This window comes from Phocoena phocoena, chromosome 8, assembly GCF_963924675.1.
Source record: "Phocoena phocoena chromosome 8, mPhoPho1.1, whole genome shotgun sequence".
Classification (NCBI taxonomy): Eukaryota; Metazoa; Chordata; class Mammalia; order Artiodactyla; family Phocoenidae; genus Phocoena; species Phocoena phocoena.
In genome coordinates this window covers 87886139-87903428 of record NC_089226.1, presented here as the reverse complement: position 1 = coordinate 87903428, position 17290 = coordinate 87886139, and the positions used below count along the sequence as shown (strand labels likewise).

General features: G+C 40.7%; 1 protein-coding gene across 1 annotated transcript in view; it reads right to left on the bottom strand.

Moving 5' to 3' along the window:
- Positions 1-13401: 13401 nt before the first annotated feature.
- The window catches only part of IFTAP (intraflagellar transport associated protein), a 60004-nt gene continuing 56115 nt past the window's right edge, over positions 13402-17290 (bottom strand). The window contains exon 7 of the mRNA XM_065882025.1: positions 13402-13647. Coding sequence (XP_065738097.1) covers positions 13489-13647 — 159 coding nt within the window. The 3' untranslated portion in view covers positions 13402-13488. The remainder of the gene's footprint in view (positions 13648-17290) is intronic.

The following is a 17290-nucleotide window of genomic DNA, read 5'->3' as shown; positions in this document are numbered from 1 at the left end:
AAAATTATCTGTAATATACTAACTGTGTTAGTTACAATAATGTTAATCATTTAAACTCTAGATCTTTAAAAATAACTATTTCTTCATTCATAAAGTGTCACTAGGACATACATATTATTTCCATTTCCTTCACTTTATTTGGAGACTCAAGATAGAAGCATTTGTCTGATAAAGACAAGCACTTCACAGGGGGCAGAGGAGAGCTAATAGGAAATAGAAGGGCAAGAAGAGTCTACTGGGGGAAATAAGTCAAAATGCCCTAAATGGACAACTATATTACTATGCCCAGAAAAAATGAAGAATGCAATCATCTTAGCATAAGGAAATAACTCTGAAAATGTCAGTGGCCCAATCTGTCCAAGTGAAATGGATAACCACCCAGAGGGTGAGAGAGTTGGGCTATACGATCCCCGTACCTGCCATCCCCAAGGCCACCAGCACCTGCGACACTTTTCCCAAGTGCTACCCTCTAGACAGACACCACCGTCACACCCCAATCAGTTTCTAATACTGGCTCTGTGACCTTAAGAAGTTACTCCGTGGCTTGATTTCCTCATTTGTAAAATAGAGATAATATCTGTATCCACCTTATAGGGTTTTATAAGGATTAAATGAGTTAATGTGGGGAAAGCTCCTAGAACAGTGTCTGGCACAAACTGTTACCTAAGTCTAAAATATTATCTTTATTTCTTAAAAAATACAGGTTCCTAAACTTCTCCCCAGTCCTAATGAGTCAGAATCTGCAAATCTTCCCTCAGGCGATTCTGATGTGGATCAGCTTTGAGAACTATGGATGGGCAACTTTATTATTTTAAGTGAGATTATCACTTAGTTATCTCATTTAAAATATCTCCAAATGGGGCTTCCCTAGTGGCGCAGTGGTTGAGAGTCCGCCTACCGATGCAAGGGACACGGGTTCGTGCCCTGGTCCGGAAAGATCCCACATGCCGCAGAGCAGCTGGGCCCGTGAGCCACGGCCGCTGAGTCTGCACGTCCGGAGCCTGTGCTCCGCAACGGGAGAGGCCACAACAGTGAGAGGCCCGCGTACCGCAAAAAAAAAAAAAAAAAAAAAAAAAAAAAACTGTTTGGGTGTGAAAACCCAGTTTCATCTTTTTGTCTGATAATTTCCAGTACATCTTAGATGGCTATTTTATAAAACAGAATAAAAGTAAATTACTGGAAAAATGAAATGCGGCTTGGATGTCACAGCAATTTCAATTTGCTATAAAAGCTTCTAAATGTTTGCTCTTCTTTCCAGACTTTTCTTGCCATGGACTTGTAACAAACAGTTCACAGAACCACGTGAGACTACAGACCACACAGAGAGGCGTTGCCCTAAATCCCTTTTCAATTCAATTCCAGACATTTATTAGGCAATTTCTAGGTCTATGCTAGGTGTTGTGGCCACCACTGATATTTAGATGACTGGCTTAAAACCTCTTTCAGAGGCTGAGATGAATGAGAATGAGGCTGGGCTATTGCAAAGTGATAGTGTAATTAAATAATCCACAGGTTTCAACTGGAAAAGAGGGAAAATAGCGCTTGGCTTGAGAAGTATCACAAGTCAGAAAGAGGATGTTTCATAAAGAATGAAACCTCCTACTATATCATAGTGTTATGTTTGGAAGTTCCAGACACATCTCAACCCCCCATCAACATGTTTTCCTTTATCCTAGCTTTCACCCTCAGAGGCTGGAAGAGAAAACTGTGAGGCATAGATTTAGGATTCAGCCTCAAGTCTTCTCATCCACTCAGCCTCCCCGTATGTAATCCCTCACTGAGTCCCATCAACTCCATCTCCACTATAGGTCCTGAATCCATCCACTTCTCTCCACCTTTGCTATTAACACCCAAGCCGCCGTCACCCCCCTACTTAGATGACTGCAAAACCAGCCACATAGCAGGTCATCTTGCTTCTTCTCCTGACCCCATCTCAACACCAGCAAGCAGAGCTGATCTCTTAAAATATAAAGCACATCAAAGACTTCAAATAAAACCTCCATGGCTTCCTGCAGCACAGAGACTAAAATCCAACTCCCTACTGTAACCTCCAGTATCATACAATCTCAGGACCACCCTACCTGCCTCAGTCATCTCCAACAACCTTTGCTTTCTCTCATTACGCTCCAGCCACGCAGGCTTTCCTTATGTTTCTCTGGTCATCAAGCTTTTCCCACTTTAGGGTCTTGTCCTAGCTATTGGTTCAAAAAGGAACACACTTCGTCCTGGTCATTGCCAGCCTGGCCCCATCCTGTCACTATGGTCTCAGCTTACCTGTAACCTCCTTAACGAGGTTTTCCCTTTTCACCCAAATGCTGTCTTTCACTTCATCCAGGTTGGCATTCATCACAGCAGTTACCAGCAATACGCATTCTGTCTTTGCTGCGGCAACTCCAGAGTGCCAGTGCCCTGCTGAACAGAAGCACTCGATAAATATTTATTGTCTGTAGGAAAACTTTCAGAGCCATCCAGGAGCTTGTGCTTAGCTGCTCCCTAGTATGAAGAATCACAAATTCACTCCAAAAAACAAAAGTACGATAAAAGAAGCTGAGGGATTTGTTCGCTGACTTACTTGGGATTTAATTACATGGAGGATTTTGAGGAAAAGAAGGAAAAATATGGTAGTACATTATGGTGCTGATGTGTGGGAGTTTTCATTGTTTACTCCGGTCTCCTTCCTGGGGTATTATTAATGAGCCAACTATCTTGTATGTGATAATGTATTACAATGAGTTGTGCTGGGTTGTGGGTCAAGATAAAAGAGCAGAGTCCAATTTAAGCCAAATGACATTTGCTTGGTGAATGGCAGACTCATTTCACGCTTGCTTCTCTTCTTCTGCACTTTAGCTGTGCTCACCCTGAGTTGAACAGAGCCAGCCTCCCTCCCGTCTAGCTGATGGGAGGAGGTAGATGAGCCAGCTGCTCAGCAATCGGATTGGACTTCTGAAAAAATAAGAATCAAGGTGGCCCCTGCGACGGCCACTCATCGCAAAGGCTCACCGCCTTGCATTTGAATGATAGAGGGATTCTTGACAGCCACCTCTGGTCTTCTGAAAATACGGGCAGGTATTCACCACCTGGTTACTCTCAGAGCAGCTCCTGGGCCAAAGCAGGGCACTGACCCCTGGGAGGTGGCCTTCTAGTTCAACAGACGACTTTCAAAAGACAGGCAGCCCCTTACGCCCACCTGCGTTAACTGTCAGGGGCCCACGAGAGAGCACAGTGGTGGGAATGCCCCTCTTATCTCCGGCTTTCATCGCTGTGGTGGGGAGAAGCTGCTCTTGGGGGCCGCGAGGGATGGGTTTCAAGGGTTTCTTTGCTTTTGATGTCAACCCTTCACCACTGCAAGATGAACATGTGCCATCTGTGGTGTAGTGTCTGACGGGGGAGGGGGATGGGCAGGGAACTACATACAGATACTGGTATGTGCCACTGATGCCACATCATCCGGATGAGCCATCTCTCCCCCAAAGAACACGGGGCTCAACTTCTAGAAAGTAAGGTCTATTTACTTCTCCCCTTAGCTATGGAATGTCAATAACTTATTTGAAGCAATGAGTCTAGCTAGGGTACTGCACTGACTTCTCTTTCCTGTGTCAAAACTGGCCTCTCTGTGATGTTACTAAGTATTTAGCCATTCATTTTTCTTCTCCCACATCTCATCTAATATGATGGTGAACATGTGGTAAACACTCAGTTGACGCTTAGTGTTTTCTTAATACTTTCTATTTTGATTAATTATTACTTAAAATGTAATGACTGTCAAATTTGGGGAAAATGAACATGGGAGCACACTTTTAGCAAAATGTAATTCATTTCTCATTCTAAACTATGGTGATGGCACTGGACAGGTTATTTGTTCGATATATAGCATATTAAAGCTTCATTTCACCATAATGAGAAGTGATCACTTTGGGCACCATCTGTATAAAACCCTTTGTGATCCTTGAAAATTGAGTACCATAACTAAACAGGATATAGTAGACTCATTTAGGCCAACAAATACAGAAGCCATTATGTAAGTGAAGAAATTTTCCAGAAATGCTCTGACCAGCACTTTACTCAGTCCCTGACTTGCAAGGGACTCACATTTCCTTATTGTCTTGAACACAGAAACATCTCAATTCCAATACCCAAGCCCTCATCTGCAACTTGCACATATTCTTCTTGTTTGTCTTAAATGAAGGCCCCTCCTCCAGAGTTCTGGGCACCTGCATACCAGTAGCCAGGTGTTCAGCTGTTCAAACACGAAACATCCACCAACATGTACCTCTCTCTGTTACACTTATACTCGGTGGGATCGGGGGAAAGCAGAAACCGATGCTATAAGCAAAGCTCACAGGGCAGAACAAAAACAGGAATAGAGCTGAAGAAACAAATGCTGCAGGTTTTTTCCCCAGAGAAAAGTTAGCAAACTCAATTTTAGCAAAACAAAAAGGTAACACAGACTAACCAAACTGTGGATTTCATTCACATTTGAAAATAAGTTGGATTCACTGCAAAATAATATAAATATATATACACATGAAATATATATCATATATATAGATAGATAGATATAAAAACATCAAGTCATCAGAAGTCATTAGAGTCGATACATCAATAACAGGATAATACTATAACCAAAGCATTTAAAGAAAAGCATAAACTGCTCTCTGGAAACTAAAGCCTCCTCGGGAATCAGTTGACCTTTATTTTTCAAGCTAAGTCCTCTATAAGTTCAAGACAATGACCTTCTTAAACCCAAAGGGCTTAGGAAATCATTTTTGCAAAGACATCTGATATCATGGCTTTTTCCCCCCAAAATGCCCCAATATGTCTGTGATTCAAATACTTTCCAGGTTTTCCCATCTTTGTGGGTAAAAATAAGAAGAATTAGCAGTTTTTTCTGCATGGTTGTTAAACACCCTAATTACTTCGTGCACCATTACCACCACTTGCACATAAGCCATCCCTTGAAAATACTTTTTAACCTAAACTAAAATCCATGCTAATTTCTTCTGAGAATATAACCAATATTAACACAATTTGGAGAGTTATTGGATTTACTTTTTTAATCTTAACAGGGATGTCAATATTCTAAATGCACACAATGGAGATAATCTACTACCATCTGAAGTGGAACCAACAAAAAAATCTCTTTAGAAACACTGCACATTTTTATAGAGATGCAAAGTATTATAATTATTTATCATGTACCATAACCTTTATTACTGACTTGCCATTATTTTGATACTAAAATGTCTTCATACGTTCCTTCATGCAAAATTCACTTACATTAGAATCATATTGTTGGGCCTTTCTTCCCTCCCATTTTTGTACTGGATGGAATTACTTTTTCTGATTGTTCTCTCAATAAATCAACATTCTGGTACAGCTTGTGCAGACATTTTGCATTTCTTTTCTTTATCATAAATTCAATGGATTAACAAATCATGACATTAACTATTTGTTTCTAAAAACAAAACGTAACAAAAGAACCAGACAGTAGATAAACATTAGTTGAATGAATAAATCTTAATGGGATCCATTTTTGTGGCACTCTTCCTGGATTTTGTAAGTAAATGAAGCCAGATAAGAAGTGTAATACGTAAGAGACAGCGCTTCCTAAAGATGCAAGAATGAATGAGATTTGGTGTTTGCCTTTGGAGTCGGTGAGGGGGGTGGTTCCCAGTGAGGGGGGAACATGTACACAAGGCAGAATGTGACAAGTAGCAACAGCGTTACAAAGTGATATCCAGGTTCTGGGGAAGATGAAATTATACCTGGTGCATCTTAAAGGATGAGGAGAAATTCACTGGGCAGAAATGAAGGGTGACCATCCAGAAAGAAAGAACAGTAAGAAGAAAAGCATGAAGGTGGGAGGCAACATTTGGGAACCACGTGTAGTCAGTTTTGTCTGTATCGTGGGGGTACAAGGGAATAGGGCCTTGGATGCTAAATTGAGAAGTTTTTAATAATCAATAGGCAATGAGCAGCTAGTAGTAGTTTTGAAACAAGATAGTAACATTAAGATGAATATGAAAACAATGCGTAAAACAAGCCAGGATGGAAAGAATAGAGGCATTTAGAGACTAATTGGGAAGTAGGAAGGCTTCCTGGAGGAGATAAGTAAAAATGAAGTCTTGAATAATGGCCAGGGGGGTACAGAGGAGAGAGATTGGAACGAAAAGATAGCGCAGAGGCCAAAATAATAGCCTCTGGCAACCAATGTGGTGCCATAAACAAAAACAGGAACATCAGGAAGAGAAAAAGGAGCTGCTTTAGAGGATGGAGTGCCTAACACATGAATGCCTCGTACATTCCAAAGGCAACCCAGGCAAAGACCCAGCACCTAATGCATCACTTCCCTCTCTCAGTGTTAGGGATCCTAGAGCTTACCTAGTCTCCACTTGTTCACACCCGACGCTTTCTACAACATGCTGGGAATACCCAAGTCCCTCTTGGAATCTCCATCTCTTATGGCTCATTCATTCAGCATCATGAACACAAGTGCTTCCCATCAAGGGGCACCATGCTCATCCTTATCAAGGATGAGATGCTACCTTCACTCTCTCAGTTCTAATCGTCTAGCCCTGATGCAGCTCTGGCATGCTGTCCCGATTACTCTGGATGTAGTTTCTTGGTGTGTGTTTGCTTTTCATGGAATTGGCTTTACTATTTAGCAGATTTAAAAATAATACAAAATTCAAAAAAGAAAATAATACACACCTTGCAATAAAAACGTGGAAGATAAAGTTGAGGAAAATCTCAGAAAACAGAGCAAAAGGAAAGAAAACAGAAGAGAGTACGAAAACATTGTAGTAGCATCTAAGAAGTTCAATATCCAAAAAGCGAACATTCTAGAAAGAAAGAAAAGAGGAAACGGAAGGAAGCAAGTCATCAAAAAATAACTCAAGACAATTTCCCAGAACTAAGGATATAGCTTTCCCGACTAAAAGGCTACTGAGTGCCCAGGACAAAAAATGAAAATAGACCTGTGTCAACACAGATCATCGTAAATTTTCAGAATACTGGGGATAACCAAATCATAGAAACTTCCAGAGAGAGAACAATATAACCTGGCACACACGTCCCTCCAGTGGAGTCTTCCCCCAATACAATACAGCCCTACCCCCTTTCCACCATCTCCCCCCGAATGCAAGTCAGATTATGTCTCTCCTCTGATTAAAAACCTCTTGTGGCTTACATGACACTCAAAATAAATAAAGTATAATGAGAATGAGGGAATTAGGCTTTAAGACCACCTCTAAAATGTGATGACTCTTATGAACACTAACACTTTTGAATGAATGGATAAAGGCTTCTGCTTTACAGGCAGCTACCAAAATGGAATTTTTCTCCTTCCTACCTCACTCTTGAAGTTCGGTTTTGTTTTTCCCTTTAGTCGTCAGTCCACACTTTTTAATGTAGAATGTTGGCAATATCAGTATTGTATCACAGGAACGGCTCCTCAATAGGGTTTTTAATGTTAAGAAGTCATAATGTTAGACCCAAACGGTCTACGAGGGATTCCAACTCGCCCAAGAACCGCCAAGAGTCGAGAGCCGCTGCAACACGCAAGAGGTTTATTAGGAGCCGATGCACCGGGGTTCCCTGAACCTCACGCAGGAGGCCGATGGGGAACCCCTAAAAGCGGAATCACATACTTTTTATAGGTTTATTTACTCATAGGGCGGGTATATTCTCACAATGATTGGGTAAATGTGGTGACTTTTGAATTCATTGGCTTAGGAACTTTTGCCCCACCTTCTGGCCGTTACAGTTGTTTGTTCATTGTGGCGGTTAGGGCGTATACCTGTTACGGGCAACGGGAAAATTACCCGCTGGCTGGAAAGTCCCCGTCAACTGAAAAACTCCAAGAATTGGTTTCGATAGGGAGAAGAATTGGTTTCGATAGGGAGAAGGAGTGGCGCACGATAGGCAGAAGAATTGGTTTCGATAGGGAGAAGGAGTGGCGCAAGAGGTTGGTTTACGGGAACAAGTGAGGGGGTGGAAAGTCCCTAAAGGCCCCACATTAACAAGGTTTCAAAGGAACAATTGAGAAGTGGGTCAAGTTTCCATGTGAACCAAGAGTCTCTCAATTTTCCGTGGAGTTAAGGCAAGGAAAAGAAGGAACAGATTGGATGGAACAGTTCAAGCCAATCAGGTGAGGCTTCCCAAATTTGCATGGGCCACCGTATTGTCATGAGTCTAAGAAGTAAGAACATATACCAAAAGTGCTCAGTACATGTCTAACTAAACTGAATCAATGAAATGGACCTCTGGGTTCTTCAAACTAATAAGCTCATACTTTAGGTGTGATTCTTTCAGTAAATATTTATTGAACACCTACTTTATTGCAGGTCCTTTTCAGGTGTTGGGGACACAGCAATAAAAAGACAGAGGAGGTCCATGCCCTCTTGCAGTTTATGATCTAATGGGAGAGTCAGATAAGACACAGACAAGGTAAGATAATGGGATAAACCGGGAAGGAGTGAAGGTTGTAAGAACGGGATTAGATAGGGTGATCAAGAGAGAGACTGGGGAGACACATTTCACCTGAGACCTGAATAATGAGAAGGACCCAGCTACACCAAGACTTGGGAAGACCAATCAGAAAGAAGAGTGAGAGCAAAGGTCCTAAGGTGGAAACAAGGTGGAGTGCTTGAAAAACAAAAAAGAATACGAACTGGTTAGAACATAATAAAAAATGAGGAAGAAGGTACAAGATGAGATTGGAGAGGTAAGTAGGGGCCATAGGATGTAAGGGCTGGGTAGGCCAGGGTGAAAAGTATCGATTTCTCTTCCACATATGGAGAAATACTTTTCTAGGAAATTCTAAGATTGTCTCTTTCATGTCATTTCCCATGCTATTGTACTCAGGTACCTTCGACCTCCAAGAAACAAGCCAATGAAATGAAAATTTTTTGTGTCTTTTTCATATTTTAATTCATCCACACAATTACCTAGCACATAAGGAAAATTTATTCTTTTAAATGAGGACACAGCTTTATCTCATTCAAGGGAAAAGAAATTTCTTGATGAAGGAATCAAGGAAGTTCAATATCAGGTCTAAGTATTTCTTCTCCTTCTTGTGCAAAACTCCCCATAAGACGGATGCTGAAGGAATAAGATTGCTTGGTGTTACCACCACGCTGAACAAGCTAGGGCCGGTACTGCAGGCTTGGAGTGAAATTTTCTCCATTCAAGTTTGTTCATGTTGTAACTGCTACATTATTTCAAGATACTCTTTTTTTCTTCCCTCCCATTTTGGTGTATACATGCAGGAGCTTCTCCTTATCTTCTACTCTTTCTTATCCTCAATGCCACTACCTAATCCGGGTAAGCATTATCTATGAATACAAGCTCAGGTTTCTTCTAAAGGCACTTGGTTAGCGTTTGCCAACCAACGTAAAATAAACCACTCACATCGATTCAAGGGACCCATAAAGCTGAAAGTCATAGAGGAATATTTGCTAGTTAGGGGAAGAGTAATGGTACGGTTGAGACAAAACTATTTCATTCAAAGGCCTTAAGGGACCCATTTTCCAGTGTCACTTTTGCTGTAATGCACAATTGCCCCAAATAATGTAGGAATCAAAAATTTCCAAAGGGGGGGACTTCCCTGGTGGCGCAGTGGTGAAGAATCTGCCTGCCAATGCAGGGGACCCGGGTTCAAGCCCTGGTCCGGGAACATGCCACGGAGCAACTAAGCCTGTGCACAACTACAGAGCCTACGCTCTAGAGCCCACGAGCCACAGCTACTGAGCACACATGCCACAACTACTGAAGCCCGCGCACCTAAAGCCTGTGCTCCACAAGAGAAGCCACTGCAATGAGAAGCCTGCACACCGCAACGAAGACCCAATGCATCCAAAAATAAATAAATTTATTTTAAAAAAATTTCCAAAAGGAATGAAGCCAATAATACACCAACTCTACAGATAGAATGCTCTACAGTAACGTTCGCCTGCCATCTACCCTGCCTAGTTAATGGAATACTCCGCCAAAGTGTAATTCTTTTTGAATACTTAGTTTTGTTTCTTCTATTATAAAACTATTTAAGTACATAGAATTGGGATGTCTTAAAAATGATGAAGTCTTTCTTCATCTAAAATACCAGAATGCTATGTGTATATATATTGAGTCAAAAGAGATCCTCTGGTCTTATGAACAATTATGTCACAATGCAGTTGTCTCCTCAAGTCAGCATGTGTGTATAGATTGCATGCTAAAATCGTGTTTTAACCTCACAGTTGCTCTCTTGTCCCCTCATTGCATCAATCAAAAATCCTTGCTAGTTCTACATCCAAATCTCTAACCAAATCCATACTTTCCACATCCACTTACACTGCCTTAATTCTGGCTCTTATCTCCCACAAAAACTATTCTAATAGCCTCCAATCAAAAAGTCCTACTGATTCTTCCAGGCCAGCCTCAAATGTCACCTCCTCTTTGAAGATTCTCCAGCTCTCCAAGGCATAATTCAATAACTCCAATTTGCTTTGCCCAGTACCTCTTAGTACACATTACGCTTACAAAACTGATTACACTCTACTGCAGTGCTGTCAAATAAAAATACACAAGCCACATGTGTAATTTTAAATGTTCTAGTAGCCTCATTAGAAAGGTAAAAAGAAATTGGTAATTTTTAATAATATATTTTATTTAACCAGATAGACCCAAAATATTATAATTTCAACACATAATCAATACAAAAATAGTCTATAATTTTCATATTAATTCTTTGAAATCCAATGCACATTTTACATTTATAGCATATTTTAGACACTAAGTTATCATCAAAAATAAATGATCTGTATTTAGATGTCATAAAATTTACAACTGAAAAAGCAGATTCACATACCCAAGTTGTTCCAAATGGGCTTGAGAGTTTTATAATAAGTGCATCAAATATCAACTTTATATTTTAAATGAAAATAACATTTAAAAATCGGTTCCTCAGTCACACTAGTGGCTAGTGGCTATGATGTTGGACAGGGCAGCTGTACCATAATTATTTGTTTATACATTTGTCTTCCCCACTATGTCAGACCATGTCTAATTTACTTGTATCCTCCCCATTGCCTAGCATAGGCAGCTCTACCATAATTATTTGTTTATACATTTGTCTTCCCCACTATGTCAGACCATGTCTAATTTACTTGTATCCTCCCCATTGCCTAGCACAGGCTTGGCACATAAATGGTGTTTTGTGAAAGTCTTTTGACTAGACAAAGAAAAATAGATGTGGAAATCACCTGACTACAGCAATATTAAATCAAGAGCGTTTTTTGTAAGGAATATAAATGGCAGTTTCTATGAATATCTACACACACACAAGCACAGGCCTGTATGAAAACTAATTAAGACTAAGTACATTTGAAATTGGTGCAGCTGGTATGGAAAACAGTATGGTGGTTCCTCAAAAAAACGAAAAATAGAGTTGCCATATGATCCTGAAATCCCACTCCTGGGCATATATCTAGACAAAATTATAATTCAAAAGGATACATGCATCGCAATGTTCACAGCAGCACCATTGACAACAGCCAAGATACGGAAACAGCCTAAATGTCTATCAACAGATGAATAAAGAAGATATGGTGTGTGTGTATATATATATATATATATATATATATATATAATGGAATACTATTCAGCCATAAAAAAAGATGAAGTAATGTCATTTGCAGCAACATGGATGGACCTAGAGATTCTCATACTAAGTGAACCAAGTCAGAAAAAGACAAATAACCATATGATATCACTTGTATGTGGAATCTAATATATGACACAAATGAACTTATCTAGGAAACAGAAACAGACTCACAGACACAGACAACAGACTTGTGGTTGCCAGGGTGTTGGGGGGGGGCAGGGGAGGAATGGATGGGGAGTTGGGGATTAGCAGATGCAAGCTATTAGATACAGCAGCAGTCCCCAACACTGTTGGCACCAGGGACCAGTTTCGCGGAAGACAATTTTTCCACAGAGTAGGATGGGAGGGGATGGTTTGGGGATGATTCAAGCGCATTACATTTATTGTGTACTTTATTTCTGCTATTATTACACTGTAATATATAATGAAATAATTATACAACTCACCATGATGCAGAACCGGTGGGAGCCCTGAGCTTGTTTTCACTTGCCGCTCACTGATAGGGTTTTGATATGAGTCTGCAAGCAACTGATTTGTTATGGTCTCTGTGCAGTCAGACCTCTCTGCTACTGATAAACTGTATTTGCAGCCGCTCCCCAGTGCTGGCATCACCGCCTCGGCTCCTCCCCAGATCATCAGGCATTAGATTCTCGTAAGGAGCGCACAACCTAGACCCCTCGCATGCGCAGTTCACAGCAGGGTTCGCGCTCCCATGAGAATCTAATGCCGCCGCTGATCTGACAGGAGGCGGGGCTCAGGCGGTAATGCGAGCGATGGGGAGCGGCTGTAAATACAGATGAAGCTTTGTTTGCTCACCTGCCCACTGCTCACTTCCTGCTGCGTGGCCCGGATCCTAACAGGCCACAGATGGATACTGGTCCATGGCCCGGGGGTTGGGGACCCCTGATATATAGAATGGATAAGCAAGGTCCTACTATATAGCACAGGGAACTATATTCAATATCCTATAATAAACCATAATGGAAAAGAAAAAATAGAAATAAAATATATACAGTCAAAGAAAAAAAAGACTAAGTACATTTGATGTTACTGATTCCTTCAATGATAAAAGTTACTTCATACATACTATTCCCCCTTCGTCTGTGCCTTCACCACTTTTTCTCCTCCCTTTAAAGCATTCGTGGGTATTTTACACAATTAGCACTTCCTAATAGTCTCTACATTCTCTAGTTGTCTTCTCTATCCGTGCCTTCCCTTCTCAAATGATACTGTAAACTTCTGGAAATAGAGATCATTCCTTGTACTTTGTAACTTTCCTCACACATGGCTGAACAGCAATAACAAAGTACAAGAATTTAATGTATGACATATAATCAATTCTCAGACGCTTTCTTTTTCAGTAAAGTCTTTTCCCAATCAATCCTAGAAGCCCAACCTCGCAGCACTCACATTCATACCACTATCTCTGGATAGCTGAGACCAGTGACCTATCACATAGTCAGTTCTTTGTGTTTTGCATGTTCAACTGCTCTTCCTCCCCAAGGAGGCGGGATGAAATTTCCAGTCTTTGTTACGATACCCAACATTACCTAGTTTCCGCACTCTCATCAGATGGACCCTTCTGTAGGCACCGCTTCCTGTCCCCATTTGCCACCTCCATCTCCCCCTACCAGCCATGGATGCAGCCATGTGACAGAAGAGAACTCTGTAAGGGTAGAGTCTCATAAAACCCTATAAAGTTTCATCTCCCTACTGACAAATAACTCTGATAAATCAACGCACACACAAATTTCCACAAAAGGGATTATAGTAGGTATATATTTTATTCTAATGTTGCTCGAATAAGAACAAAATAAAAATAAACACGAAGATGTCTTGGTGGATCAGTCCCGGGGTTTCTCTAAGTCTGTGCTCTTTCTCTTTTGCTTGCATAGCTCTTTGATGGTATCTATCTCTGCAGGAGTGAACTTGGGGGTTAGCATCACAGCGTCATAATCAAATTCTCCATCAAGTGAGAAGGGCCGAACTTCACCTCCGACTATCTATAAAAGGTAACAAAGGAGGAAAATAACATATAATCATTGTAAATGAAGATAAAGTTGAAAACATAAACTCTCTATTAATATTTAATTAAACTTTTTTTAGAGTTCAGCACTCTGAGCTGATTAAGCTGTTTTTAAGTAAAGGAATAAATTCAATTATTCAATTTGACCTAATTTAAGCCTCTTAATATGCCCCATTTGTACCATCCTGCATCTGAATGAATATCATTAACTAATTCTGCCCACGGCAAGAAGAATCAGAAAGTCTCTCTTGCAAACATTCATTACATTTTTACCATTTGTAGTGTTAGGGCTACAGGCATATGGAAAAACTAAGAGTTATATTCAAATGTGAGAAAATATACCTTAAGATTTTGGTCAACCTTAAGGACACTTTTACCACTTACTAAAAAAGACCTGTAGCAATAAAACATCATTTTCAAAGATAAAAATACTCTCTGCTTAATATACTTACTTCTTCAGATAATACTTGGGCCAATAGCAGCAGGAATTAAAACACATAGTAGCACCCTAAATTAAAAAATCCAGGATCCTTTCTTCCTACCAAGAATTTTTAAAATATTACAGAATTTATCTGCAACTCAGAGTAGCTGCAAAGAGATGTAATAATTTTGTATCTACTTATTCATAATCTGTCAATTTTAAAGACTTCCTAAAGGAAGGTAGATTAAAAAAAGCATATTTTCCAATAAACAAAAGAGATTTAATGCCTTAAATCTCACTGTATCACCCCTTAAAAGGCCTCTCCAAAAGGAAATGGTGTGTGATACAGTGAAATCACCCAGCACCTCTGTGTCGCTCTCTATTATGTATGGTGATGCTGAAATAATTGAAAAGGATGGCTTATGCAAGAATGGAAAAAATGCCCTGAAGCTATAATCAGCTTTCAATATTCTTGCATGGAAAATGATCTCATTTAGTGGCTTTTGCAATGTTCTTGAAAATGGAGCATCTAGCTCAGCAACTGTGTACTGTTACCAAAGGTGCAAAAAACAAAAACAAAGCACCCCAAAACATGAAAAGTAGATACCTCCTATCTGTTTAGCAAGTTGCATCTTGTAGTTGGGTGTGCAGCGCTATCATCCTTTCTCGGTAAAACCAGCACGAGAACAAATTTCAGATACTTGCTCACTTCCTCTTTGTTAGAAAGTGTCTGTGTGCCTTCCTGACAAAGGTAATGATGGGAGCTGCCACTGAGTGAGTCCCCACCACGCGCCAGCCCCAGTACTAGGAACCGTGCAGGCATTAGCGGTAATCTTCAAACAACCCATCTTACAAAGCTCTGAAAGGTTAAGTAACTTGCCAAGGCTACACAGTTAGTAAGGAAGAGAAGCAAGATTTGAATCCCGGGCGACCTGTAGATAAAGCTTCACCTTCGCAACAAAAAACACCAGTACAGATCGACCTTGAAGTTTTCACTAAGCCAAGTCATAGCTCTTTGGGAGAAAAGATATTTTCTAAATAAGCTAAAAAATTCTCACAGCCTATCATAAAAAAATGCACTCAAAAAAAAAAAAAAAGAGAAAAAAAAATGCACTCGAGGATGCACATAATACCATGACTATCTTTAAAAGAGCAGCTGCACCCTGGAAGCAACTCAGTCTGCCGAGTGGCTAATCTGTCCATTTAGGTCACTTTCTGAAAATTAAATTTATCGTCACCACAAAGTGACAGTGGGGGTAATATGGCTAAGACCAGCTCAAAGGAAGAAACACGGACACAAGGACACAGTATGCTCATTCCCTGAATAGAAGCATCCTCGCCGTCTCTAACTCTATCCAACAGTAAGCGCTGAGGTTTGCAGGGCTGGTCCTGGCAGAAGACGAGAAAGAGCCCCCTCTCTGCCAGGGCTTCTGTCTGAAGGGATTCTTACTGTCCATGGACACCTGGTTGAAGACCTGCCATCCACATATCCACCAAGTTTCAGGCTGCCCATTGCACTAGGACTTTGAACCCTATCCTGAGGTCTCTAAAACCTGCCTAGACCTTACTAGCCACGCTCACTAGATGCTGTCACTTTGCCTTCACACAGCTCCCTCTGAGGCTGGAAAGCAGGTTCAAATTAGACAAATCCCTTTGCTGAGCTAAAATCCCAGCGAGACCATCATACCACCCTCCCCGCTCCCTCACCCAGCCCGGGCAACCCTCACATGCCCACCTCCCTGCCCTCTACGTGTTCACTCCGTAAACACTCACTGAGTGCTTAATGTGAATTAGATACCGGGAACACAAGGATGAAAAGAAGCAAAATCTGTGCCCATGAGGTTTCATAACTTCAGGGAGAAGATGGAAGTAAATGAGTGATTTCATTATCATGCTCCATGCTCCCCAACAGAGGGATGCAAAAAGGGCTAAAGGAGCACAGAGGGTAAAGTGCTGAAGCTTAACTTAGCCTCAACTGAGTATGGCCACTCTCCAGAAAATCCTACTCACCTCCCCACTCATCACCCCACTCAGGACCCACCTTTTATCAGCAACGCAGACAGACTAAGGCTTGTATGTTGAACTTCCAGACTCTCTGACGAGGGCTGACTCCTGTGACCAAGTTAGTCCTTTCTCCCAGATAGGGTCCAACCCACCACCTTCTTACTCCTCTCCCTTCCCCACGGTCCCCATACACCTTTCGGCCATAATATCCAACAGTATGGAACTAGAGATATAGAAATTTATCCTTAAGTGAAAAGTTTTTATTTTCCTTTAAGTTCTTTTTCATACACTGAAATTTTTCTCTATTGTGGAGCATGGTTTCCTTCATCAGTCATTTGTTATTAACCGAAACAGCAACAAGAAATAAGTTCCTAGCTAGCCAATAAACATATGAGGCCAACACAATAATTATTCATTTACAATACACTTAAAAATATAAAAATATACTTATAAATGTCTTCAATTAGAAACTGAGTTATTAACAGCAGCTATCATTGTTAGATTAATTCCTTAGGCAATCAGTTAAATGCTGAAATATAAAAGCAAGAAACCAAGAATAATAATAATTTCATATCTGCAATGCCAAAATATAATACTCAAGACCTTTTAAAACATTTTGGGGGTATCACTGTCTCTCTATACTGCAAGGTGGCCAGTACATCTCTGGATCAAAACGTCAGAGGAATAGTCTCCTGCAATCATTCAGATATATTCCATTCTTTCCACAAATGTTTATTAAAATCTAGGCACTGTGTAGGTGCTGAGGATACAAAGATGCAGACTTGTATGAAATCACAGAGAAATGAGATAGACACGTCAACAGATCATTGTAGTAAAATGTAGTAAGTACACATGGTATAGTTAGAAGGTGACAGGAACAGAGAAGGAACACCTAACCCAGCCCAGGTTGGAAGGCACTGGGAAGGATTCAGAGGAGGCTTTCTGGAAGAGGTGCTGTCTAAGGTAATAGTATTTAACAAGGTTGAGGGAAGACGAGCTTTGCAGACAAAAGCAGGTCTCATGAACAGGCCAAGTCAGAAACACACAGAATTTCACATATGTGTATCTGCGAGTAGTTCAGTGTTGTCAGAGCAGAAAATGTCAGGTAGAGAGTGGCAAGAGATGAAGACGGTGCCAGATCATGGCAGGTCTTATATGCTACTTTTCCCAGAGATGATGAAAAGTTGCTGAAGGA